Source organism: Panthera leo, chromosome A1 (assembly GCF_018350215.1).
Source record: "Panthera leo isolate Ple1 chromosome A1, P.leo_Ple1_pat1.1, whole genome shotgun sequence".
Classification (NCBI taxonomy): domain Eukaryota; kingdom Metazoa; phylum Chordata; class Mammalia; order Carnivora; family Felidae; genus Panthera; species Panthera leo.
In genome coordinates this window covers 192,496,578-192,523,881 of record NC_056679.1, presented here as the reverse complement: position 1 = coordinate 192,523,881, position 27,304 = coordinate 192,496,578, and the positions used below count along the sequence as shown (strand labels likewise).

Sequence of the window (27,304 nt, the reverse complement as noted above, 5' to 3'; positions counted from 1 at the left end):
ATCCGTTTCCTCTTTGTTCACCCTCAGTGCCTGGGCTGCCTGGCTTGGTGATCCTCGGGCCCATGAAGGTGCCCCAGGGAAGTCTGCAATCCTTACCTTCCAATCTGACTTGCTTCAGAGCTGGCAGGGTGACGACCCTTGGTGTGCATGCACGCACGCATACACACACACACACACACACACACACACACTGCCATAGAAACAAAGGAAAACCTAGTGAACCCTCAGAGAAGCAGGTTTCTTAGCAACTTCACAGCTTTTGTTCATGAGCCACTTGGAATTGAAGTAGCATCTGATCTCCTGCCAGCTCCTGCCTGGGGATGGGAAGAAGGGGATGGTGGGTCTGCTTTCGCTGGAGCTAGAGCTAAACACCCCCGCCCCCAGCATTGGCCTCTCAGCCTGGGATGCTGAGGCTGGAATCCTGGGGTCTGGAGTCCTCATGAGGCTGGAGTCCACATTCTGGGAAAAGTCCCTGCTATGGTTTCTTTACAGCTGCAGAATCCCAGGGCTTGGTCATCGAGACAACAAATGCATACCGACATATGTACTGTGGGCCCATGGTGGTCCACGCTGGGTGCCCAGTAGTTGGCTCCACCTTTGTCCTCAGCCCTGGAAATACAGAGATGAATAAGGAATAATCTGTGACCTCTTTAGCCTAGTGATGAGAACAAACAAGGACCCAGAGACACCTGATTACCGCTGCACTGCTTGTGACTTTACCCCAGGCCTCTAGTATAAAACCGAAACTTCTAAGCCAGGTCCTAACAGTCCTTCCAGGCTGGCCCCTGCCTGCTTCTCCATCACCTCCCCAGCAGGGCTCAGGCCCTCACAGGCCAAGTCTTTCCCACCTCCAAAACCAAGTGGTCCCTCCACTTGGAATGTTCTGCCTCTGCTTGGCAGCTTTTTGTCAGAGTTTAGGTCCCAGCTTAGCTCACCCCCACCCCCAAGAAACTTCGGCACACCCTGTCAAGAACAGGCCCACCCCACACACATCATTTTCTGGCATGCTGAGCATCTTTGTAGCCTCCTTCATGGCACTTATCCTGACATACAGTCCATTCTCCTTGTTCACAGTAGTTATGTTCTATTGAGTCACTGTGAACATGGAATCAGCAAACACGACCACGCCCCTAGGGGAAGCACAGGGGTAGGCTCCTGCGAGCCTCTGCTCGAAACATTTTCATCAAATGATCAATACATAACCTTGTTTTATGTGCATTTCTGTTTAAAGACACCTTATTTAATAATAGGTCACTAATTTGTCAACATCCAACTCAGGGCTAACACTGGAACTAATGCCTCAATGAAATTTACTTAACACACACATGTTCTCCATAGACACATCTTAGTGCTTAAGAACACCATACAGCACCTCAGCACCATGCTTGGGAGGCATTTTAAACCAAAATCACCAACAAAAAGCACAAAAATATGTAAAACGTGACACCACATTGCCCACGAAAAGGATACTTGTTTAGAGCATGCACGCTAGACCTCAGCTGGGAACGTGCATGTAGGGGGAACTCCAATTTTTTGCCACTCTGCACATGCACACGTCTGCAAATGACCTCCGAGGTGCTTCAGGTGACCTCCGAGGTGCTGCAAGTATCGGTTCTGAGGTCACAAATCTATTTTGGTGAGTAGGCACATTTGCAAACACGGCATCAGTGTAATAATGAGGAGTGCTTTGATTATTTTATTCATTCGTTTACTTGTTTAGTGTCTTCTAGTCCACGGTTTTATCCCCAGCTCTCAGGAGGACTGATTTGGACCTCCGAAATTGTTGAGCTGCCGATGAACGCACCACCTATCTCTGAAATGTTAGTTTTGTGAAACTGATTAATAACCCTTATTATTTATGTCACCATTAGTTGCATATTTCGTTAAGGCCAAAACTAAACAGCTTTCCAGGGCTGACTTTTCCTAATGAAACTCATGGAAGACTGATATATGAATCTGAAGTTGTTCATTTTTTTATGGGCATTAGACCCAATGACCCAAATATCCAGTAACCCAAATAATTATGTGCAACCTCCTAGTATCAGCTGAATTTTTTCTTAGGAGAAGTTTGCTTGGTCATCTAGCATTAAAGAAAGGAGAAGCACAAAGGTTTGTTTCCCCATGACAGACTACACATACAACCCCACTCCCATACAGAATTGGTTTCTGAAAATGTGACCAATGTCGAAAGTAAAAAGTCAAACAAAAAATGTATTCCATCAACAGGGCACATTTGCTCCTAAGGAATAAAAAAGGGTTTATCAGTTTCAATTACACCTGCATTTTTGGACGCAATCTTTGATGATATATTTCCTGCCTTTCCTACTATATCTTCAAGTTGATTATTTTTCTTTACTAATCAAAAAACATGCATAAGGAAGTGCCTGGCTGGTTTAGCTGGAGGAACATGCAACTATTGATCTCAGGGTCATAAGTTCAAGCCCCACAATGGGCCTAGAGCTTACTTTAAAAAAAAAAAAAAAAAAAAGTGCTTAAGAACATCAAGTGGAGACTGAAGATTCATTCCTTTCAATAAATCCAATGACTCCTACCTTTATGTCAATTACAGTTAATGATACACATACTTCCTTTATTGAAATCTAATTCACCTAAAGTGTATAATTCAATGTTCTTAGTATATTTACAAGGTTGTGCAACTATCACCACTTCCTAATTTCAGAACATTTTTGTCCCCCGAAAAAGAAACTCTGGACCCATTAGCAGTCACTCCCCACCCAAGCTCCCCAGTCCCTTAGCCGCTGGTAACCACTCATCTGCATGGATTTGCCCTTTCTGAACATTTCATATAAATGGAATCATGGAATATGTGGCCATTGTGTCTGGCTTTCACTTAGCATAATGTTTTCAAGGTTCATCCATATTGTGTCAGTCCTTCATTCCTTTTTATTGCAGAATAATAATGTGTCTGGAAATACTACATTTTGTTTATCCATTCATCAGTTGAAAGACATTTCATCTCTCTGGGTAGATACCTAAGAGTAGAATGGCTGGGTCATATGGTAAGTCTACATTTAACTTTTTGAGGAACTGTTAAACTTTTTCCAAGATGGGTGCACCAATTTTGCATTCCTACCAGCAGTATGTGGGGTTCAACTTCTCCACATCCTCACCAATACTTGCTATTACCTGTCTTATGTACTATAGCTATCCTAGTAGATATGAAGTAATATCTCATTGTAGTTTTGATTTACATTTCCTTAATGATTAGTGATGTTGAGCATCTTTTCATGTGCTTTTGACCATCTGTATATCTTCTTTGGAGAAATATCTATTCGAAACCTGTCACTCTTTCCACCATCTTTTCGTGCCGCCATTATGGCGTGCATGAATGTCCTGGCAGATGCTCTCAAGAGCATGAACAATGCCAAAAAGAGAGGCAAACACCAGGCTCTTAGTCCATGCTCCAAAGTCATCTTCCAGTTTCTAACTATGATGCTGAAGCATGGTTACATTGGTGAATTTGAAATCATGGATGATCACAGAGCTGGGAAAATTGTTGTGAACTTCATGGGCAGGTTAAACACGTGTGATCAGCCCCAGATTGGATGTACAGCTAGAAAAATGGCAGAATAGTCTGCTCCTGTCCCACCAGTTTGGTTTCATTTCACTGACAACCTCAGCTGGCATCATGAAGAAGCAAAACACACCAGAGAGAAAATCCCGGGGTTCTTTTTTCTAGGGATATAATACATGTGTGCAAATAAAATGCCTCAGTGGACTCTGGTACTTAAAAAACACACGCAAAAAAAAAAAAATTTTTTTTAATAAAAAAACCTTTACCCCTTTTTAATTGGCTTGTCTTTTTATTGTTGAATGATAAGAGTGCATTATATATTCTAAATACAAGTCCCTTATCATATGTATGATTTGCAAACACTTCCTCCCATTCTGTAGGTTGTCTTTTCACTTTCTTGACATACACACACTTCTTATCACTACTCTTGGTGCTTTCATTTTTCCATCCACATAATTTTTTAAGATGAGGTTAAGATACAACAAAATAATGAAGCACTTTCCCAATCATTGCTGCACAGATGGATATGGAAACTGCCTGTGTGGAAACTGAACGATTAACAGATCAGCAGCACCACCTTTCCATCCTGCAATGTGAGGTCTCACTCTCTAACATGCAGAAATCTGAACCTGAGTACAAGGGGTGTCAGCATAAAATGGATGAAATAATAACTACCACTTAATGAACACTTACTATGTACGAGACACTAAGCTAAGTGCTTTACAATATCACTTTTGATCCTCACAATAGCCCTATAAGTACTATTATCATCCCATCTTACAGATGAAGAAAACTGAGGCTTATATACTTCACATAAGTTGTCAATGGTCCTACGGCTAGTAAAGTGGCAGAGCTGGAGTTCAAACCAGAGCCTTTGCCCTTAGCCACAGTGCCAAGAGCTACCGTTGGCCAATAGCCAGCACCTGTCAAGTGCCAGGTTGCAGACCAGAGCCAGGGGACACTTTCATGCGTCCTCAGCGAAATGAGGAAAATAGACTCATGCTGTGGACTTTTCATAAAGCTTAACTTATTCCATTTAAATGACTGTCCTTTATTCCGAGATTCTTCCAACTTTTTTGGTATTCCATACTTCCTGTTAAATTACAATACCAAAAGATGGTGTTTTTCTTACTATTATTAGAAATATAGGCACGTTGTAAAACATCCAATAGGAACAGAGGTTATAAAATTCAAATTCTGGGGTGCCTGGGTGGCTCAGTTGGTTGAGCATATGACTCTTGGGTGTCAGCTCAGGTAATGGTCCCAGGGTCATGGGATCGAGCCCCACATTGGGCTCTGTGCTGAGCATGGAGCCTGCTTAAGATTCACTCTCTCTCCCTCTGCCCCTCTCCCCCACTCATGCTTGCTCACTCTCTCAAGTTAAAAAAATTTTTTTTTAAATTTTCAGATTCTTCCTTTCTTCCCTTGACCTGCAGTCCCCACCACGGAAGCAACCACAATTACTAGTTTCTTGTGTTTCCAAATATGTGTATTTGGGTATAAAAATTTTAAGAAAAACAAATGGAATCCATACTCCATATAGTGCCCTGTATCTTTTTTATTACTTAATAAATGTCTTGGTAGAGTTGGACATACTTAATTTATTGAAAAAATGTTTATGGGGTCCCTACTCTTGTTAGCTACCAGAATTGGAGAATTACTGTTGTATGCACTGGAGCTACAACAACAACAAACAAGGCAGACATGGTCCTGGCCTTTGTGGAGCTTATATTGCAATGGGAGAAACAGCCCCAGCACAAAAATAATGATAAAATAGAATCATTGAATATTGTGATGAATGCTAATAAGAAAAGACACGGAATGGAGCATAGCGATGGGCAGGGGCTGGGAAGAAAAATTCCTTTTAATCAGGGAAGACTCTCTGCAGAGGTGACATTTAAATTAAGACTTGGAGGATGGAGCCAGCTGTGGGAGGAGTGAGCGGAACAGCTTTCCAGGTAGAGGCAACTGCCAATGCAAAGACCTTGAGGTAGGGAGGAGTCTGGCTTATCTGAGGAACTTAAGGAAGAATAACAGAGCTGAGGCATGGGAAGGGGGCAAAGAGATGGCAGGAGGCACTGTCAGAATGCACTGGGAAGCTGGTGAGGGGCTTAAGAGAAGTGGGGCAAGGTTTGGTTTGTATAGATGCTCCATCAGGAAAGAGTGGTTTAGGGACCAGCTCATAGGCCAGTGAAGCACTTTAGACACAAGGTGATGGTGGCCTGGGCTGAACCGCTGGCCATAGGAAACGAAGCAAAAGGGACAGATTCTAAATATCTATTGGAAGGAGAAGAAAGTGCCTCAATTATGGGTGGGCTTGGAGTGGGGTGAAAGAAGAGAGAATCAAGGGTGGTACAGGTCGCAGTTAACGGATTCGGTTGTCCGAAGCTTTTAACTTGAACATTTGGTCTGCGATGCCTCTGGAGCATCTAAGCTCCAGAGGCTGTTTTCTGGAGCTCTGAGGAGAGGCCTCAGCTAGAACTATGGAGTTGGGGGTTATCAGCCTGTAATTTTAATTATCTGAAGGTAGACTTGGGGATGGAAAAGAATATTACAGTTACTGAGTCAAGTTGCCATTTTAAAACCTAGCTTTTATTAAAGGCTTTATGTTCAATTTACAAATCTTGTTATTCCTTTATAAATCTGGTGATTTTTCATATAAAGATAAGAACAATCACTTTCACTTATTCTTTGATTACTGTTGAATTAATTCTTAAGTTTAGCAGATTCAATCCTCCTTAAACATTTAACAGGCTTACAGATTTAATTAATCAAATTTCCTTAGACATTTCAGACTACAATTACAAATTTAATATGTCTGATTTTCTCAAACACTTTAAATGCCCAACAGGGCAGACTTACAAATCTAAAAAGCAAGATCTTTCAAGCACTTAAGGAACTGTTGTAAATTAATTACCTAAAGTTATAAATGTAGCAAAGCAGATTCTCTTGGCCATTTCAAGAATCTCAAATCCTACACAAGGCAAAACAAGGATCACAGAAGCTTCTCTCTGTATTCATTTCTTCATTATCTGAATATTTCATTATATTTCCTTTCTGGAGTTACAGATTTACTCCCCCAGCAGAAAACTCAGAATTTTTTCCAAAAAAAAAAAATTGTTATTTAAAACCAAACTACATAATAACAGGGAGGAGAGATTATAAATATTCCTTGAAGAAAGACTATAGGATTGTCTATAAATGGTAGTTAAAAGAATGTGCACCGCCCTTCCCCCCCCCCCCCCACACACACACACACAAAATTACACAGAAACTGAGGGTGTCAGTCTGGGTCCAATTAAGAGAGAGAAATCACACAGTAATTTGAACAGAGGAAAGCTAATATAAAGATTTATGAATTATAACAGGGCACAGTAGTAAAACAGTAAAGAGAACTCTAAAGAATTCAGGAGTAGCAGATAAGGAGCATCCCCTACCCCAAGAGCTGAGATAGAGAACCCATCTAGGAACATCTCCAAAAGCAAGGGAATTTAAAGCAAAAATGAACTATTGGGACCTCATCAAGATAAAAAGGTTCTGCACTGCAAATGAAAAACAATCAACAAAACTAAAAGACAACCGATAGAGTTGGAAAAGATATTTGCAAATGGCATGTCGGATAAAGGGCTAGTATCCAAAATTTGTAAAGAGCTCACCAAACTCCACACCTGAAAAACAAATAATCCCATGAAGAAATAGGCAGAAGACATGAATAGACACTTTTCTAAAGAAGACGTCCAGATGGCCAACAGGCACATGAAAAGATGCTCAATGTCACTCATCAGGGAAATACAAATCAAAACCACACTGAGGTACCACCTCATGTCGGTCAGAGTGGCTAAAATGAACAAATCAGGAGACTATAGATGCTGGTGAGGATGTGGAGAAACGGGAACCCTCTTGCACTGTTGGTGGGAATGCAAACTGGTGCAGCCACTCTGGAAAACAGTGTGGAGGTTCCTCAAAAACTTAAAAATAGATCTACCCTATGACCCAGCAATCACACAGCTAGGAATTTACCCAAGGGATACAGGAGTGCTGATGCATAGGAGCACTTGTACCCCAATGTTTATAGCATCACTTTCAACAATAGCCAAATTATGGAAAGAGCCTAAATGTCCATCAACTGACAAATGGATAAAGATGTGGTTTATATATACAATGGAATACTACATGGCAATGAGAAAGAATGAAATATGGCCTTTTGTAGCAACGTGGATGGAACTGGAGGGTATTATGCTAAGTGAAATAAGTCAGGCAGAGAAAGACAGATACCATATGTTTTCACTCATATGTGGATCCTGAGAAACTTAACAGAAGACCAGGGGGGAGAGGGGGGAAAGTTAGAGAGAGGGAAGGAGGCAAACCATAAGAGACTCTTAAATACTGAGAATAAACTGAGGGTTGATGGGGAGTGGGAGGGAGGGGAAAGTGGGTGATGGGCATTGAGGAGGGCACCTGTTGGGATGAGCACTGGGTGTTGTATGGAAACCAATTCGACAATAAATTCCATAGAGAGAAAGACAGACAGACAGACAGAGAGACAGAACCCATCTAGGAAAAGGAAAAGGCACCATTCTCCCCTGCTCCAGGGGCAATGCCAGGGGAAAATCTGGCGAAGAAGCTGTGTGTACTGTAGCAGCCTGGCACTGGATGTAAGTGCTGTTTTGAAAAATATCTAAGGGCAAAATATATGTGGGAAATGTAGACCTCTCATCCATACCAGTCAACTTTGGAGCCAACATCACACACTGCCTTGTATAGACACCCAACTGTTTTCTGGGTATGTGTCTGAGCTCCCCCCGCTAAAAGATATTCTCTTTTAGGGTAAAGATTATGTTTTATTCTTCTCTTGTGGCCGACCCTGAAATGGGTGTATGTAATACGTTCAATAATTTACTTCTGAATGTATGAACTCTGAGTGAGGCATTCTATTAAACTGTGCCTTTTTTCCTATTAATTTTCATCCTATATTTTCCTACTATGAAGGCAATAATTGCTTCCTGGGGAAAATGCAAAGGTAGGCCAAAAGGAGAAAAATATCAACCATATTTCCACTACCCATGATAATAATTACTATTAGAACATTAGTACTTTGGTAGATTTCATATGCACAAATAGTTGCTTTCCTTTTTTTATTTTTTAACTTATATGTACACACATATCCCATATGCAATTTTAAATCCTGCATTTTTAAGTTAACATGAATACAGCACTTCTCCAACTCATCATCAATTCTTTGTTGAAGAGTCCATGATGAATTGTTCTATATAGAAAACATTTACAGTGATGTTGAAACTACCTTAAATGTTGAAAAGATCATAAATAACTGCAAAATATCTCACTCTGAAGATGTTAGGTAGTTTACCTAACCACTTCTCTTGTGGAACTTGAGGTTCTTTTTCTATTTTCCTTTTATAAATAATCCTACAATGAACATCGTTGTTTAAATTTTTCTCTGGTAGGCCAATTTCCTGAAATGGCTGTTCTGCATGTGAAATTACTAGACGAGAGAGTACAAATACGTTCAAGGTCACTTAAGAAAATTTAAGATCACAGAGCATCTGCTCCTAAACATGGAAACTGGTAGCTTTCCCTTTTTCATCAGGGCACAAACCAAAAACCTCTTTAATGCCAAGCCACCTAGTACTACCAAAATAGGTACAAGTGCTCACCTAACACTCCCGCCCCCCCCCCCCGAACACCCCCCACCCCCACCCAGGTCAATGCTACCCATCCCTAAATGATTGCGTGACCACATGACCCTATGACCCTGGGCTAGTCCCTTTGGGCCTTTGGTCATTGTTAGTCCCCAAGTTGCCCAGCAGAGAGGTGGCCTGACTAGGGGTGCTACACTAGATTTTCCGAAGGCCCTTCTGGGTGTGTGATGCCCTGGGTACCTAACCCCAAGCTCAGGGGCTTGCTAGCTATCGTGGATAGATCGGGAGGCTTAAAGCAATAGAAGCTACAGCTTACAGAGCTTCAGGGAAGGCTCAAGATACAGCAAGCCCTTCCCCATGCCGAGATTGGCCCTTGATCCTCCACTCCAACCTTTTCTCCCGGTCTTCCGCAGTCCCCGCTTCCCCGCGCGGTTCACCCAGTCCACCCTCCAGACGTTATACTGACTTCCGATTCTTCCCAGCCGAAGGGTCACAAAAGCCCCGTAGGGGTTTTCTTCCTCCCTCTCCTCTTTCGGCGCCGACCAAGCCAGTCCCAGTCTCTACAGTCTGAGGTCTCCGCCACCCTCCAGCATCCGACTACCTTGCAATACCCGCCATCAGACCCCCATCATCTCCTCTGCACGTCTTTCCACGTATCTGTACCGGCTTGTCCCTCAGTCTTTCCCGCCATGCCTGGCTTTCTGTGCTGTTTCATCCACCCTATCTCCCATCGGTCTGCGGGTCCTCTGGCCCTGGTCCTGCGGTTTTTACCTTCTCATGACAGAACCTCTATCTTCGTCAGGTACCCCCTCAATGCCCCTCCCTATGTTTGTCCCTCGGCGCCCCCGCCCACGTCTACACTTCAGTACGCCCCCGATTGTGCTCCTCCGTTCCCGGAATCTGGCCCTCCGTCCAGCCAGGCCCCTGCTCACTATCCCTCCCCGAGCCTGAAGAGTCTGCGGCCCGGTTCCCCTCCCGCACCCGGGTAACTCTTCCCTCTTCCACTTTCTCTACTTTGAACCCATCCCAGCAGAGTCCAGGAAGTAGCCTGGCGCCGGAGACTGGCGGCGGAGGCGCCCAATGGGGTGCGCCAGCGGCGGCAGGGGCCCCGCCCACAGAGCGAACGAGGCCAATGGCCGCGCGGAGGCGGGACTTCCGCTGTCCCGCGGAGGGCGGGGGAGCGAACTGTTGTGGTGCGGTGTGTTGGGCGGGCGGCGGCCGGGTGGCCCAGGGGCTGCCGCGGGACTCGGGGCGCAGCCGAGCGGCTGCAGGGGTGGAGCGAGCCGGACGCGCCCCGGGGCCCGGGCGCCGCGGGTTCGAGGCCGGGTCCCGCGCGGGGAGGCCGTGCCACCCCGGCGGAGCTGCCCGGCGGCGAGTTTGCCCCGCAGCCGAAAGAAGGCGGGAGCCGGCGGGGGCCCTCTAAACCCCCTGGCAAGCCGGGCCCGGAGTCCCCAGGGAGCGGCTGCTTCCTGGGACGCCCTCCCGGACGCCCCCGCCGAAGGGTAACGGTTCTGGGCCCCCGGCAGAAGGCGCCTCCGGGTGACCCCCGGCGGGGCCCTGCGAGCCGCGGGAACCGACCCCGGGGCCTCGAGCGGGGAGGAAGGGGCTTTCCGGAGGCGCGGGGCCAGGGGCCGAAGGAGCCGGAGCGCAGCGTAGCAGAGCCGGGCCTCCTGGGCGCGGGGCAGGGCAGCGCCTGGTCTGGAGACGGACTCCGGGACCCTCGGGTGCGGGGGCCTCGGCGACCTGCCCCGCGGGGCGCGCGGCCGCGGAGTGGCCTACTGGGGATCCTCCCGCAGAGGGGCCGGCCCGGGGCGGGGAGATGAACGGCTTTAGCACGGAGGAGGACAGCCGCGAAGGGCCCCCCGCCGCCCCCGCCGCCGCCCCGGGCTACGGCCAGAGCTGCTGCCTCATCGAGGACGGCGAGCGCTGCGTCCGGCCCGCGGGCAACGCCTCCTTCAGCAAGAGGGTCCAGAAGAGCATCTCGCAGAAGAAACTCAAGCTGGACATCGACAAGAGCGTGAGTCCGCCCCTGCCCCTGCCCCTGCCCCTGTCCCCGGCTGGGTCCCCGCGCGCCGCCGTCCTCCGGCCGCTGTCCCCGGCTGAGGGCCGGACCCCGGGGCCCTCCCCGCCCTGGGCCTCGCAGCCCTTTATCTGCAAACTGGGTGGGGAGTTGCACTCGGGATTTCAAAGGCCGTTTCAGCGCAGACAGGCTCCGACTGGGATTCTGCCCAAATCCGGGAGACTGGGGGCGGCGGGGGGGGGGGGGGGGAGGGGGCTCCGAGGACCTCTCCTTCCTGGGGAGATTTGACAACAGTTTAGGGCTTGTTGTGTTGATTTAGAGCAGGGAGACATGGGTTAATATTGTTGGCCCACGAAGGAGCAAGTGTTGGGGAGGGGGCGATGAAGGGGCCCAGCTCTTCTTTAACTTCTCCTCTTCTCGGAACCATGTTATTCCTTCAGAGATGGAAAGGTGGCAGTTACTTCCCCCCTGCCGCGGCCTCGGCTTCTGCAGAGGGTCATCGAGCTCGCTGCTTTGCATGCAGCTGTGGGGAAATGGGATTTTTCAAGGATGTGGCAGAAATAAGGCCAAGACCAGGTCTTGGGAGGCGGTTCCTGCAGTCCAAGTGACCAGGAGGAAGAAAATCAGTTTTCTTAGGAGTAACTTCTTAGGGAAGGGGGCTTTAAATTTGATTAGAATCACCCTGTGTTTTGTGCCTAATTATAGGGAAACTTTTCCTGTGTGATTTCACCACTTCTAGTTAACAATTCTAAAGATGTGCCTATTGTCAACCAATTAAGAACTTTTTAGTTTGACATCTGTTGCTGCAAGCCTTAAGTGGCTGCCTTGTGATTAGGAATTGGAAATGAGTTAAGGGGGGGTTTTAATATTCTGGTAGACAAGCTAAGTTCAGGTGGTTAACATCCGTTCTTTTTTTAGGACCAAAATTCCACTGTTGGGGAAAATCATAGATTGCTTGTTAAACTGAAAGGGCAGCCACTTTTTTACTTCGGGTTTTGCAGCTGAAACTGAGGCCCAGAGATAGGAAAGGACAGTGCCAAAGTGTCACAGTGACTGAGAGGCTGGTTAATTTAAAAACCCATTATCTGATTTACTTCCAAGCACCATGCATAAGCCTTGATTAAGTCTTAATAAATAAAATATCTTCCCTGCCCTTTTCTCCAGGCTCTTCCCTCCCACCCCCAAGTTTTTTTTAAGTTAACAACTACAATACATATTTGCAACTCTTGAATGGAAAGATGCTATTTTAAAAAATGGCTGGGAGTGAGTTAATGGCTTTTCTTATTACAAATCTCTATGAATGAATGGATGGATGGATGGATGGATGAATGAAAGAAATTCATCTGAGGGCAAACAATTGGCTAGAGATCCAGATTAGGACACATGCTGAAGTGAAATGCCTAATCCTAAAACAGCAGTGAATTCATCCTCTTGGAAACACTGCCTACCTTTTGTGTAGGTGGTTGGGCGACTTTACTTGAGCAGCTTATAATAATAATATTTTCCAATCCTTAAAAAAAAGAAATTTCCTGTTCTTTTAAACCCTTGGATGCCATGACATCTGAACAATTGTGATGCTGCCACCGGGGGGGCTCCATTTACCCGGTGACCCCACTGGAAAACCTGTGTTGAGCTACGTTGGTGTTTTCACACACAGTGTCTACAAAAGAGGCATCCTGAGCCTGGCACCAGAGTTCCCCCAAAGTAATGCTTCTGGAGGAGTAGTGTTTCAAGATGGAATCACTCACAACTTGTTTCAAGGTGGTGGTGTGCAATCATTATTTCTGAAGGGGATTCTGTTTCATTCTCACAGGCTTGGGCAGGAATTCAATTCTAAGTAACTGCTGTGTTACAAGAAATTTTAGCTGTTGCAGAAAGGGAAACGGAAAAGAAAAACACTAGAGCCTTTGCTAGCACCCTCCTTCCTCAACCCGTAGCCCCCAAAGGCCACTGAGCTCTGAAATTTTTGAAAACCAGTATGTACTTCAAAATGGTTAAGGAGAAATAAGGACTATTTATCTTGTAAAAGGGTCTAGCAGAGAACCTTTTAAAATAATAGCACCAAAAGTCCAACTCAGGCAGTTCAAATTCATTTGATGTAGACATTGGCAGTGTTCTATGAGTTATTAACATATAACATGTTTTCAAACATTCCTCCAATTGACATATTTCTCCTTTATTCTGGAGAAAAGTGAAGTTGAGAACAGTATAAAGAAAATGTTGGGGTAGGAAAGGACCTGTGTGAAGGATCAGAAGGTCTGAGTGACCTTGGCCAGATCATAACTCCATCTGTGTGGCTTCTGTTTCTCTCTGATCAGGGCCAGCGGGGTTACACGGGTGATTGCTAAGTTCTCTTCCATCCAGGATTCCATTATTCTAGTGTCCTGACCTGAAATCTCCCAGCCACAGCTCGGGAAATCACCTCTGCGGCCTGTTCTACCAAGTGTGGCACTCTGTGAATTTGAGAAGCTGCTTAATCTCAGAGTTTACACATGGAACTAGCTAACATGAGGGCCAGCTTCCTATCAGGGATGGACAGTAGGGTGTGAGTGTGCTTTCTTCCCTGATAAAACCTTGCCCCGTGGTCCATACATCAACCGGGAGGGATTCTTTGGGACAGCGACATGCTGTAACTGAAAGTCCTTTGACAGAGTTGACTCTGGCAAAGCTACTCCAATTTGTAACCATTTGTAACTGGTGGCTTTTGCTGGCCTAAGCTGTTTTTAGATGCGAGGGACGCCTCTGTTGGTGCGACTGCACTTACTGAACACCTGCTGTCTGCAAGATATGGTCACAATCTAAACTGAAAAGTACTCATGACTCCCCAACCCAACCACATGAAAGTGATTGTTCATCTGACTGCAAAGCGATTTTCATTATTTTCTCTGTGAAAAGACCTGAATTAATTGATGTTGGTTTCCTGTCAGCTTACTTTTATCTTTAAGAATTTAAGGAATAGGGTGACTGGGTGGCTCAGTCTGTTGAGCGTCCGACTTTTGATTTCGGCTCAGGTCATGATCTCATGGTTCATGAGTTCCAGCCCTGCGTCAGGCCTGCTGGGGATTTTCTCTCTCCCTCTCTCTCTGCCCCTCCCCTGCTCATGCTCACTTTTGCTCTCTCAAAATAAGTAAGTAAGCTTAAAAATTAAAAAAAAGAAAGAAAGAAGGAAAGAATTAGGAGTGCCTGGGTTGCTCAGTCAGTTAAGCCATCTGACTTTTGATTTCGGCTCAGGTCATGATCTCACAGTTCGTGAGTTCGAGCCCCAAATCGGGTTCTGTGCAGACAGTGCAGAGCCTGCTTAGGATTCTCTCTCTGTGTCCCTCCGCCCCTCCCTCAAAAATAAAATAAGAACAAATAAATTTAAAAAAATAATAAAATAAAGTAAACATTTAAAAAATAAAAAATAAAAGAATTTAAGGAACAGAGGTTCCTGGCTGGCTCAGTTGGTAGAACATGCAACTCTCTATCTCAGGGTTGTGAGTTCAAGCCCCATGCTGGCACCGAGCCTACTTAAAAGAAAGAAAAAAAAAAAAAAAGAAGGAATAAACTCAAATTCAGAAGTCCCTCAAGAACATTTGTGTGACATCTGCCTCAGTGTCAACAACCCCAATTCATTTACACAGGCATTTAGTTTGTTAGGTTTTTGAGTGTCTCCTCCAGCCAACCCTGGCACTTACATTCTTCAGTAAAAACACGTTACTACTTAGCTGCTGTTGCTGCCTTCACTTACTATTATGCCTCCAGCCTGCATTCGAAAATCAGCGGTAGCATCCACCTTCTTCCATGTGGCTTCTGGGAGAATGAGAATCTCTGCACCTTTCCACTTCTCTTTGTGGACCAGAGGTGTGCTGATGCAAGAAGTATAATTCTGATACACAGAAATCAAGTTGTTCAGAGAGACGTCATCCTACAGTAGTAGCTGTTGTCCGTGTGAAAATAGGAAGTCCTGTCTGCCGTCGCCACAGCCCCATCCTTCCTCCTCTCCTCCTTCCTGAGACAGTGCCTTCCAGCCCATTGTAAATTCATAACTCCTACAGGTCTGAAAATGTCACATCACTCCCTGCTTCCAAAACCTTGGGGGACTCTGTCTTAAGGAAAGTCTAAGCTGTTCTCGTAGCCCCCACCCCCGAACTCTCATTGTGCTCCCATGTGGGCCGTTATCTCCACCTCACTGACACTGTCTACCCTGGGCTGTCTCCCTCACGCCTTCTTGTCAGCCGTGTTTGAGACTCTAAGTCTTGGCTCTTCTTCCCATCTGGAATGCTTCCTATCTACCTCTAAATTCTCCCTTGTAGTCAGGGACCTCTGCACTGACTGTCCCAGCCACAGGCATGTCTTCCGTGGCTGAATCCGTACCATTTATCGTCTCTAGCCTTCAGTGAGGACTTAGTTTATGATCTGCCGCCCAGTGTGATAGTAATGTTCGTGTCTCTTTGTGGGTTTTTTCTTCTACAACCCAACATAAAACCTCTAGCAATTAGGGCCTACGTCTTATTCTTCCTTCTGTCTCTTCAGTGCTTTGCAGTGGCGAGAACCCCATAATTTGGTAGATACCTGTTGCTGTTTCCATGGAATCGGCAACTCTCACTTTAATTTGCTTCCCATCAGGTAAGGCACCTGTATATCTGCGACTTCCACAAAAATTTCATCCAGAGTGTACGAAATAAAAGGAAGAGGAAGACAAGTGACGATGGCGGAGATTCTCCTGAGCACGACACTGACATTCCTGAGGTAAAGGTCAAAAGGATCAGCTTGAGAAAGCTGGGAGAATGGATTCTAATGTGATCGTTATCTCTGGCCTGGTCCACTGGTTGTTTTCAGAAATAATTTTAGTCCCCTTTGTTTTGCTGTGGTTTGTTTGAAAAGTGAATCGAGAGAGAATCATGGTAATATCAAATCTGAGAGCTGAAAACTTAGAAATCAACTAGTCTCACTGCCCCATCATTTTACAGACAGGCACAGAGACCCAAGGTCACACATAGAGTTAGGGGGCTCCGGTCCAGTGTCCTTTCCTGTAGGCCGTACTGCCTTTCTTCAAGAAACCCCTGATAAATTCTTAACTACAACCACAATGGCAAATTTTTTTAAACTTTTTTTTTGCCTTCAGAGGTGGAGACTGAGCCTATACGGATTGAGGGAAGTCACTTGCCCTCTGTTTTCTGGTCTGCAAAATGAAGGTGGGCATTGTCAATGCATACCAGCTCTGATTTCCGTCGCTCTGATCCCTGGTCCAGGCTTGTTCCCAAGGAGCCATTCCAAAGTCAGCTATAAGGTTTCTCACCCTTGGCACTGCTGACATTGGGGGCCAGATAAGCCTTTGCTGTCAGGGCTGTCCCTGACATCATTGGATGTTTAGCCGCATCCCCAGATTTTATCCATTAGATGCCAGTCGCCACAGTAGTGACAATCAAAAAATGTCTTCAGACATTAGCAAGTGTCCTCTGGTGGGGCGGAGTGGGGGGGGCTGGGGGTGGGCAAAAGCATCCCTTGTGGAGAACCATTGCACTAGACGATGAGACTGAGACTTCTCAAACCTTCAAGGTGCCAGTGCCTCCTGTGCAAGCCTGCAGGAAGCAGTATTGGCTTTTCTTTCTATCTAAGTTGTTTTCACTTAAGACTCAGCAGAAGAAGAACCGTTGGTAATGTACGTTGAATATTTGACACATGAATATTTCATAAGGCAACTGCCTGTTAGCACTCAGAGTGGAAATGACTGCGTAGGAATAGAAAGAGTAGGCGGGCCTTTGTCTGCAGATGTGGAGAAACCCTTTGGAAATATGGTCCTTTCCCCTGCCCCTCTCGGTGTCCCTTTTTCTAGCATTGGTTTATAGTATTTTTCTGTCGCCTTTAGCGTTAGTATTATTATTTTATAAAGAAATGGATGTATTCAATTTCAATGCTTTTTACAAAAAAAAAAAAAAAAAAAAAAGGTTTGAGGAATGTTTTGAAAAGAATGAAGGACTTTGGTCCCTCATATTGATCATTCATTTTGTTTTTAAGTGCTCTCCACCTGCCCGAAGCAAGAACATCTCTTTTAGAGGCAGGTAAAAGCAGCCCAGCTTTCTGGGCCTTCAATATCTCATGACTGTGAAGCTTTCCTCTCTTCCTGTGTTAGAAAAAAAAGGGGGGGTCCTTTCCCTCTGTCATCCAGCCGTCTGCAGAGACCCCAACCTAACCTGCTGATTTGTACATTAGCTACAGTAGCTTTTCAGTTTTCCCTGAAGAGTTGTTGGGGGTTCTGATACCTGAAGGCTCAGCCTAGGGAGGAACTCTTTGAGAACAGCAGTAATTCCCACTGTCCTTCCTCATGCTCCCCGTCCAGTCTGCTGCCAAGCTGTGGCCTGTCGTCCTCCAGGATGCCTGTCTGGGTTTACCTTTGCTGTCCATCTTAGTGTCCCCCTCTAGTATCACCAGCCTCCAAAGCTCAATTCGAGTATCTCATTTCTGATCCCTGCTACAGCATCACCCCCCGCACCCCCCACCAGTCTTCCCTACAAGCCCCCACTAGACACATCTTCCTGGAACATCACCCTCTACTACCTATGGTAGCTCCTGCTTTTTGAGACCTGCTGCCCTCCAGTCCCACCTTTTAAACCTGTCACTAATGCCTATGACCCCTCTTCCTCTCATGACTTCCTCTCATGACTCTCTGTACTCCTGGTATTCTCTCTCATTCCCTACACTAGCCCCGTCCTTACCATCTTTCTAAACCCTGCTCTCCTTTGCTTCAGTTTCACTGCCTCCGTGAGCCCCCTGAGACCACCCCTTCCCAGCCAGAACTGTGTTTCCACTGTTTTTTGGTTTTGTTTTGTTTTGTCTTGTTTTTTGTCCTCCCAGCAAGTTATTAGTCCTCAGTGGATCATTTCTAAGATGTTTCTGTAGTTCTCTTCACCCCTGCCCCTCCTAGAGTAGTGCTGGGCACATAGTGCACTCCTGGTGAGTCATGCCTAATCAGGTGATGGATAATGTGTTTCTCCTCTTCTCTCCAGGTTGACCTGTTCCAGCTGCAGGTGAACACTCTACGGCGTTATAAACGACACTACAAATTGCAGACCAGACCAGGCTTCAATAAGGCCCAGTTAGCAGAAGTAAGTGGACAAATTGCACTGTAAAAAGAAAGCCAGAAGTGTGCTTCTGTCAGTGACCTTGGTTCCCCCTACCGCTATGTGTGTCTGTTGATCATAATGCCCTCCACAGCTCTGGAAACAACTTCCTAGTCCCTCTTTTGTACAATCCAAAATCCCACAGCTTTACCTGGAAAGGCCCAGTTTCTATCACAGAAACCATGGCATAGAGAGAGGAAATGACTTATTTAAAATCACACAGCAAGTTCATGGCAGAACTGAGCCTGGAATCTCAAGACTCCTGATCCTAAGTCCTGAGTGTGCTTTTGTTTGTTCATTTGTTTGAATCTTGTTTTGTAAGATTCTTTATAGATATGGTCCTTTCTGCACATCAGGTGTGTCAGATTAATCACCCCAAAACCTTTGCTCATGTTCTTTAGGAGCTATTTTTTTCTTTAGTTTTTTTTTTTTTTCCTTGATTTCTTCTACTCTGATGTTGGTAATGGAAGCATTTATTCTAATGAATGGAACCCAAGAAATTTTTCTCCTATCCTGAGCTCTGAATACAATTTGGAGGAGAGGGCGGAGAATGGTCTGTTGGCCATTGTCTTAAAATATTGACAGCCTGGCTTGATACTTCTGTCCGATTGGCATTTGTGTGAGGACCTCTCCTCACGCTTTTCTTAATGTGCTTTTCTGCCCATTGTAGAAAATTGGGAAAATGAAAAAAAGAAAAATATAATCCTACCATCCAGAGATGACCACTCTTTAGTGCTAGTTCTCTGACTTTTTTTTTTTTTTCATCAGTCCTAGCCCCCTCAATCCAATCAGAAATTTCCTTAAAAGTTCACAGCCCCATAGGTTTTTGATCTTTTCTTTAGGGGTTTCTTGCTGATCTATCATTTTTACTTGAAACTTCTTCAGCATCTAGATAAAACATAGTGCACAAGACTTAACCCTTTAAGGTAATGTTACCCATTTCCAGCATTCACCCTGGTGAAAGGGATGGGATGAGGTGGGGCAAGAGGAGACCTGCATTCTCAGGACTTATAAAATAAAGCCAAATGTCAGGAGTGCATAGTGAATGACAGATTATTCTTCAAATGTGATGTGTCTTTCAAGAGGCAGTTCTATTTAGGTGAATTCTTGGGTCAAACACTTACATCTGAACAACTGGCTATTCATTTGACACAATTTTACTTTATTCTTAATGTTTGTTTATTTTGAGAGAGAGAGAGCGTGCATTCGCATGAGCAGGGGAGGAGCAAAGAGAGAGGGAGAGACAGAATCCCAAGCAGGCCCCACACTGTCAGCAGGGAGCCGGATGTAGGGCTTGAACTCAAGAATCGTGAGGTCACGACCTGAGCCAAGATCAACCAACCCAGCCACCCAGGCGCCTCTCATTTGACACAATTTTAAAAAGACACTTTTCTGCCCAGTCCCAGGGCCTGAGAGCTGGAGATGGTAGCAGCTGGCCAAGCAGAGCAGTCCCAACCTGTTCCTCCATGGGGATGACCTTGACTTTTTGCCATGATGGACAGTTGGCTGCCACTGAAATAGAACTGCACTTTGGGAGTGTTGTGGGTTAAAGGGCTGCTTTTGGAGTCCTGGAAACCAAATCCCGCAGACCCCTGGAGAAGAAGGGCATTCTGAGCTGTATAGCACTGTAGGAAGTTCTGCAGTGATCGTAATCCCCTCCCTAGCTCTGGAAGCTAAGTCCTGCTCCCTCTTTGGCACAGTTCAGATTTTGTGGCCCTGATTTATGCATGCTTTAATGGACTCTGGTTTTTTTCCCTCATGTAGACTGTCAGCCGACACTTCAGGAACATACCTGTGAATGAAAAAGAGACCCTCGCCTACTTCATCTACATGGTTAAGAGTAACAAGAGTAGACTGGACCAGAAATCGGAGGGCGGCAAGCAGCTTGAGTGAGGAAGAAGCGCATCAAGGAACAAAGTATGATGCTTAATGCACAGGTGATATCTGCCACGTTTAGGCCCATAAAGACTGTTAAATTTTATTGTAAATAAAGAAGTTTGAATGATGAATACTGTAAATCTTTTCGGTCAGGAGAATCATATTCTCATGAGTCAGCATGTTATACAAAGACTTTCTTTTAAGGCAACTGCTGGACTGAAAAAACAAGACCATAATGAGATTGAGAGACTATGTATTGTAGCATTTAACAAAGCACTAAGCCAATTCTACTGGAAGTGTGGGATAAAAAATATTTCGGTACTCACCTTGTAATACCACTCTGCCTTGTGTGAGAGGTGGCACTGGGAGAGCAGTGAGGCCCAGCCAGCTTGAGGAGCGGTAGACCCGGATCTGCCGGGGACAGACAGACGTGCCCCCGCTTTGTTGCGAGCTTTGTCGTTTAGCAGCACATCAGTTCGACAGCGGTCCTCCTCACTGGCCCCGTGCCTCGCCTTGCACACAGTAGGCACTCGAGCAGTATCTGTTGGCTAGTTGCACTGTCACTGACCGTGCCGGCCTCGTAACATCTGCTTCACACCTCTAGGTAATGAGACCCCTGCCATTTCTGTTGCTCACCACTTAACTTCTAGAGTACGGAGGAAGTTCTGATGCACCAGCAGGAGGTTTCTCATCACAAGAGGATTTGAGGGCAAGCGCATGTGCCAAGCTCTGTTCATGGAGGTTCCAGAAACACTGATGCAGAGACCCTCACAGGAGACGCAGCCCTCTGCACACCATCTGTGCTTTACTTTTTGGGGTGAAGTTACGAATTATGACTTCAGTCATTCTAGGCCATAAATGCTTTGACAGATGGAGATATTTAGTGATCTGGGGCCTATGTTTTCAGAAGTACGAATCCTTAGTTCACAACCACCAAGAAAGCTGCCAAGGATCATGTAATTCCTGCTCATAAGTCCAGTTCTGGGACAAAAAGTCTGACTGGCCTTGACTCCCTGGGCTCGGGGTCACCAGCAAATCATGAGTTTGAGCTATTCGCAAAGGTCAGTGCCATTGTTCATTTTTCTGAGCAGTTTGCCTCCCTTTTAGGGGAAAAAGATTGCTAAAATGATTTTTTTTTTTAAGTATGAATAATTACCTGAGTTTTTTTAATGTTCAAAACCTCAGATTCCTCTATCTTCTTATATCAGAGCCAAAGTCTCCTTTGAAGGCAAAGCTTTATACCCAAAAATATGCTTTTGAAAAAGTTTCTAATCAGTGTATTAGGGGACAAAGGATGTGAATAGGGGCTGGGAGAAAAAGAGAAGAAAAGGACTTGGATTCTAATTTCTGACCGTCTTGACACATACTGTGGTCAAAAGTATCATTTTCTTACTCAGTTTCAATTGTGAGTTCTTTCTTAAGCCTTAAATTGTAAAAGGAGCTGTGGATGGCCTGGCCCGGCAGAAAGTTTTAATGTCCCACAGATGGCTTACTCTGGGCATCAGCACAGAGAAGTCAGAACAAAACCCCACTAAGCAGGGTGGTGCACTTTCTGAAGGTCTCCGCTCTGTGAGGCAGAGGGCCATGCTCTCTGTGGACCAGGGACAGGCCACCCTGTCACTAAAATGCAGTGTGTTCCATTGCAGCAAATTTTCACCAGTGTTCAGAATGCACGTCTAGCAGATTACAGCCTTTTTAAATATGTATAAATGAATGTACATAGAGCATACTCTAGACTATGAGGGGATCTTATTTTAATACACCGGCTATGGATGGCACGTCAAGGTACTCTCTGAGTGTTTTTAGTCATTCAGATTCAGTATGTAGAAATTGTCGTACTGCGTGTAGCTGAAAGATGTTGGTGTGTGGACATCAGGAAGGCTCAAAGGTTATGTGGCTTGTATGGGTTTTTTCCTAAGAGGCTGAGTTAGAAAGGCTTTGGAGGCATCAAACACCAAGCCCCCCCCCCCCTTGTCAAGGGGAGTGTTTTCTCATCAGGCTGCAGTTTGGGGGGCCAGATAGGCCTAGAGGTTAAGGCACTGGTAACCCGCTGTCTGGAAAGGTCCATCTCTTGTCAAGAAAGTGTACCTTTCTGATGTGTAAGTGAAAATTGCAGATGTGTAGATCCTGTCACTGTTTCTTGAACAGCAGGTCCGTTTCCCAGTGGGGAGAGACAGCAGTACGTTTCTGTACAAGAAGCTGTGGTGTTAGGATCCATCTGTTCACGTGTATCGGTAAGCGCGCTCTGGTTCCAGCCAGAACCCCGGGGAGACTCGCACCTTCGGCCAGACGCTGTGCCGCCTCTCCTCGGAAGAGGTGCTTTTGGAAAATGGAGGTCGTGGGTATCTTTTCACCCTTTGAAAACGTGTCAGATGAGAGAAAAGACAAAGCTATCTGAACTGACGTTTCTCATGTGTGCAGAAATCTGTTCTTTCATCAAACCACTAAGCCGCTTGCCTTAGCCTCTTCTGCAGTTTCCCATGGCTTGATCTGTGCGCAGGAGGCTTCTGCCTATGGGAAATGGCGGGGCCCTCCGAAGGAGTGGGGTTTGGGGAAAGCAGTGTTCATCTTGGCTGCCTACATTTTTACGCACCTGCCAAGGACTCTTGCGCTTCTCTCCACCTGTAATGTTGCAACATTGCCTTCTCTCCTCTTGGTGCTCCTGGGCAAAACTGGAATGTGAAATCCAGAGCGGACGTTGTCTTCTTAAAGAGTATGGTGCCTGCCTCGGTCCAGCCTGGTGTGGTTCTTTCATATGCGCTGAAGGTTGTCACGTGGAAATGTCAGCATCCTGCCACTCATGTCACTCTGATTTAGGGTTTTAAAAAAACAAATGGACAAACTTCTTATTTCAGCAAACACACTCTTAGGTTGGCAACAGCATGTGAAAAAGATCGTAGCTGAATCCCATGAAAGATTGAAACCAAAGGCTTCAAGATTGGCATTGTAAAATGACAAGGAATTTCACTTATGTGTTAGAGCCGCCAAGTTGGTAGATGTTCCTGTCATAGCTAAATATTCACTGCTAGCCTTCCAGGGAACAGATATTAATAATTGTTTGCAGCTGGAATGTCACATCTAACCTTGGCATTTCTGCTGCTTATTTTGTGGGAACTTCTTGGTTAATATCCTGCAGGACAACCAGCTGGTAGACAAGGGAGAAAGTAGGACAGGGGACTTACTTGGGAGCCCTTGTCTGTTGAAGTAGGCTGTCCAGACCGTGGATCCCAGCAAAGTTGCTTCATGGAAGTCCCCTAAAGGCTCTCAGTCCTTATAATGGTGCGATCCAAAAGTAAGGAAAGGGTCTTTGAGTCATCAGTCCGGTCTCCCCACAGGTGCTGACATTCTGCCTACAACTGTCCCACCAAGGATTTGAGCAGTCTGGGTTTAAACATCTCTGAGGACAGGGAACTCACTACCTCCTGGGGAAGCCTGCTCTATCTTTGTAAACCTCTGGCTTTTCTGTGTTCTCTGTAATTTCCATCTTAGTCTGTCCCCAGTAGGGGCCATGTGGAACGAGTTGTTCATCTTGGCCAAGGACCCAATCGCTGGCGCTGTCCCATGGCCTAGCAGCCATCTTTTGGAAAGGAGCAGCTGGCAGATGGACACTTTGGTGTGCTGACTGTCCTTCCCCCTCAGCATTGGTCCATTTAGTTTCTTGTTGAAGGATGTTGTGGAAACACCATCAGCCTGGTTATACTCACTTGTTGCCGCTGAAGCTAACGGAGGGGTCAAGAGAGGAAGGGATGCTATCAGCCTGATAAAAAATAACCTAAGAAGGTGTGAGACCCTGGTTCCATGCTTGCCACACAAAAACAGATGCTCACATCACTCAGGAAGAGTTTTAGCTAGAAGATTGTAAAACACTGCTCCCTGTGGAGTGTAAAGTTTCCACGGCTACTGAGGGCTTCTACCTTAAAATTTCTGCAAGTTCTTCACACGTTTTTATTGAGCAAACGAAGCTTAGGATACCTTGGAGGGGGGGTACACCACATGTCTCTGTGTCCTAGAAGTGCCATACTTTCAAGCTGGAAAGTCCTTTAAGGTTGCTGGTGCGCCCTCATTCATTTTAAAGACAGGAGACTAAAATTCAGAACAACTTGCCCGAGTCACATGGCACTGTCTGAACTAACATCTCGTCCTCCTGACCTGTCCAGAGCTCTGCTCACTCTCTGACTTGCACAGGACTCAAATCCTGTCTAATGTAACTGCCTTCAGATTCTTGAGACCTGGCCACTGAGCAGAGAGGTTCCCAAGGCCATCTCTTCGGGGCTGTGAACCAACATGCTGAGCTGCTCAAGGTCGTGTGAAATGATTAGGAAAGCAGTCAGCTGAGTTTGCACAATGAATGTGAGGGGAGAACAGTTCTAGCTTATGATTTAAGACTGTGATTCAGAAGCCCTTGCGGGAGACGTAGTGTTGCCCTAGAATCTAAGTTCTCACAAAATGGGCTTGCTCTGTGATCTGTTGGTCAGGCTTCTGCCTTTCATGTGGTCCTCTGGGGTTGTGTCACTCAGATGGCCCTGACTTGGACAGACACAGCTCTGACGCCCTGTGATTCCCAGCCTCCCGGCCCCTGTTACTGGGCTAGGCAGTTGAACTGAAGGACAAAAGTAAACTCAAGGTCATGGCCTGGAAAGCACGGTGTTTGGGGGTGCCTTTTTAGTCCCTTCATTTTATTGCAGACTGTTCCCAAGTTCAAGGTTGGGTCAAGTTGATCTGATGTTTTGAGATGGAGTCTAGTCTGGGGCAAGGTGGGACCTCTTCTTAAGGTAGAAATGTCTGCAATCAGTTATTTCACCTGGCTCACGTCTTAAACCACAAACCCTCCGGTTGCTCTCACTCCATGAATGCATCTTCGCCAATGGCGGAGGGTCATACAGGACCCCTGTTTTACATGTCTGCTCTCCATTATGCCCATCAGAATGTTTTCAGGGTGTGGGTTTGTTCTCCATTTTGTAACTGCCTTATCAAAAAGCAAGTGCCCTTCCATTCCAGGCCTCCTCATACTGTACTTGTTTCCTGCCAAATTTGGGGGATCACTTGTATTTTAATTTTGTAATCTATGGCTCTGTACTGTTGAAAGGCTCTCCATTCTGTGGGGTCTCCTTAGTATGTACATGACTTTTCATGTTGCAATATCACACGGATGGGACGGCCCGACTTTCACTCTTAATAAACGATCTGAATGAATAACAAGAGACACATTCTGTTGTTCTCCTTGACCGTCCACATGGAATTCAGATGCTTTCACTTCCGTATTTGGCCCCTGGCTGTGTAGTTACAGCGATTGCTGCCAGTGGTTTTTCCTCCAGACTCTAACTACTAGCTCCTACATTCCCCCTTCCCATCCCAGTGCACGTCGAGTAAGTTTAGGTCACAGAAGTTTATTCCTGCTCTCCCACTCATGTGGAAAGAGATTGAGGGGTCCAAAGGCTGGAGTGTGGAGCCTGAATGCTGCACAGCAAGCCCGACACGCTGAGCAAGGAGCTTCAGTCTGGGTCTGCAGTTATCCACGTATAAAGCGAAGGCCTTGAGTAGCCTGGCTGGAGGGCTGCAGGTTGACGTGCCCGCAGGGGCAGCCGGGGAACTCACGTCCCTCCTGAGGGCAGCTGCCACTCCGCTCCGGCCTCTCGTTGCCATTTGGGGATGCCAGCCCTGTGGGCCCAGTTCTTGAGATTTCACAAGAGGAGCTGGTAATCTGGATCTTCATATAAAGATCTCAATGTTCAAATGTCTCAAAACTTATTTTTCACAGGATATGGACTGGTGTGTCTTTACCTACAGTAAAGTCTTGCTATTTAGAGTTCGTCCATCATCTGAATGCTTGTTAGACATGAAGAATCTCTGCCCCCCTCACCTGCCAACTGTCTACTGAATCAGCTCTGTGTTTTAACAAAGTCCCCAGGCAAGTCACGTGCTCATGACAGGGTTAGCTGACTGGGTTGTGCTGGTGGAGGTCCCCGAGCCCTCATGGGATGAAGTCCCTTGCCCAGCCAAGCCTGAGACTTTCACATCTGCCATTAGTGCCACTTTAGCACACCTCTGTCCTCAGAATGAAAGGGAATAAAATGCAATAAATATATATTTTTTAAGTTTAGTTTTTTTGTTTTTGTTTTTTGAGAGAGAGAGTGCATGCATGCAGGGGAGGGGCAGAGAGAATCCCAAGCAGGGTCTGTGCCATCAGTGTGAGCCCCACGTGGGGCTCAAGCTCATGAACCATGAGATCATGACCTGAGTAGAAATCAAGATCGGGCGCTTAACCCACTGAGCCACACAGGTGCCCACAGTGAATGTTTGTCTTCATCTTACTAGTTAACCAGAAGTAATAAATACTAACTCTGAAACTTTAAACAGCATTGACAGTGCGGTTGCCCTCCTCGCCACCCCACTCCCATTCCACTTCCTTGTGTGGAGGGTGACTTTTCAGGGGGCATTTTGGGGGCATTGTGGGTGGGGAGTCTTAGCTGTCCGTGGGAGCCCACAGGATTAGTGATGGATTGCTGCCGAAGGCCGCCATTATTTAGGTGAGTCCTGAGCAGATTTCCTTCAGACAGCAAAGGAAGTCCTAATTTGCATACCATGTTCTCTCCATGTGAGTGTAACATAAATAGTTCTCTCCGTTCCTTTGCCTGCTGCCCTCCCATTCTTTCACAGAGAAGCATCGGGCTGCCTGATGTCCTCTAACCCCACACCCACTGAACCTCAAAGAGGCGCTTTGTTCCCAAGCTTCCCCTAAACTGACCTCTGCTGGAGTCCACCTCCTGTGAGGATCCGTAGACATGAGTCATGTTGGAAGGATGAACCCACGTCTTAACGTGCAGAAGTTTCACTAGGAACCAGACACCCTTTATTCAAAATAGACTCTTAGAATATTGAACATCAGATCGTCTGAAGTCCAACGTTTTTGCAAGTGTGGCTCTTGCCACTTCCCGCCGCTAAGAATCCCCTAAGAATGCCGTATACAATGCCAGTTCCTGGGCCTCCATCCCAGATTGTCCGAACAAAAAGCTCAGGGCTGAATTCCAAGAATGTGAATTTTTTAATTTCCCCGAGCAAGACTTAAACTCAATAAAGAATCTGGTCCAGAGGTTACAATCCAGCAGCT

General features: G+C 46.0%; 1 protein-coding gene and 1 long non-coding RNA gene across 4 annotated transcripts; one reads left to right on the top strand and one right to left on the bottom strand.

Annotated features, from left to right (window-relative positions):
- Positions 1–219: 219 nt before the first annotated feature.
- On the bottom strand, positions 220–9,958 carry LOC122225852. Its single transcript, XR_006205423.1, has 2 exons — positions 9,797–9,958; positions 220–609 (listed from the first exon to the last, which is right to left on the bottom strand). It is a non-coding gene; the product is annotated as an uncharacterized LOC122225852 (long non-coding RNA).
- Positions 9,959–11,010: 1,052 nt separating this feature from the next.
- SAP30L (SAP30 like) lies at positions 11,011–26,263 on the top strand. 3 transcript variants are annotated; one of them, XM_042948561.1, is made up of 5 exons: positions 11,011–11,212; positions 15,824–15,946; positions 18,205–18,303; positions 20,083–20,235; positions 25,955–26,263. In XM_042948561.1, the coding sequence occupies exons 1-4, from the start codon at positions 11,015–11,017 to the stop codon at positions 20,209–20,211; spliced, it is 549 nt and encodes a 182-aa protein (XP_042804495.1). In that variant the 5' UTR covers positions 11,011–11,014; the 3' UTR covers positions 20,212–20,235; positions 25,955–26,263. The 3 variants fall into 3 exon arrangements, with proteins under 3 accessions (XP_042804495.1, XP_042804485.1, XP_042804479.1); XM_042948551.1 differs by lacking the exon at positions 25,955–26,263 and adding an exon at positions 22,345–25,947; XM_042948545.1 differs by lacking the exon at positions 25,955–26,263 and having other exon boundaries at positions 20,083–20,711.
- The last annotated feature ends 1,041 nt before the right edge of the window (positions 26,264–27,304 follow it).

Excerpts from the sequence above, each read along its gene's own strand:
- SAP30L (XM_042948561.1), top strand. The coding sequence starts at position 11,015 with ATGAACGGCTTTAGCACGGAGGAGGACAGCCGCGAAGGGCCCCCCGCC. Across the intron at positions 15,947-18,204 it reads ACGACACTGACATTCCTGAG|GTTGACCTGTTCCAGCTGCA; the intron begins GTAAAGGTCAAA and ends TCTTCTCTCCAG. Across the intron at positions 18,304-20,082 it reads ATAAGGCCCAGTTAGCAGAA|ACTGTCAGCCGACACTTCAG; the intron begins GTAAGTGGACAA and ends TCCCTCATGTAG.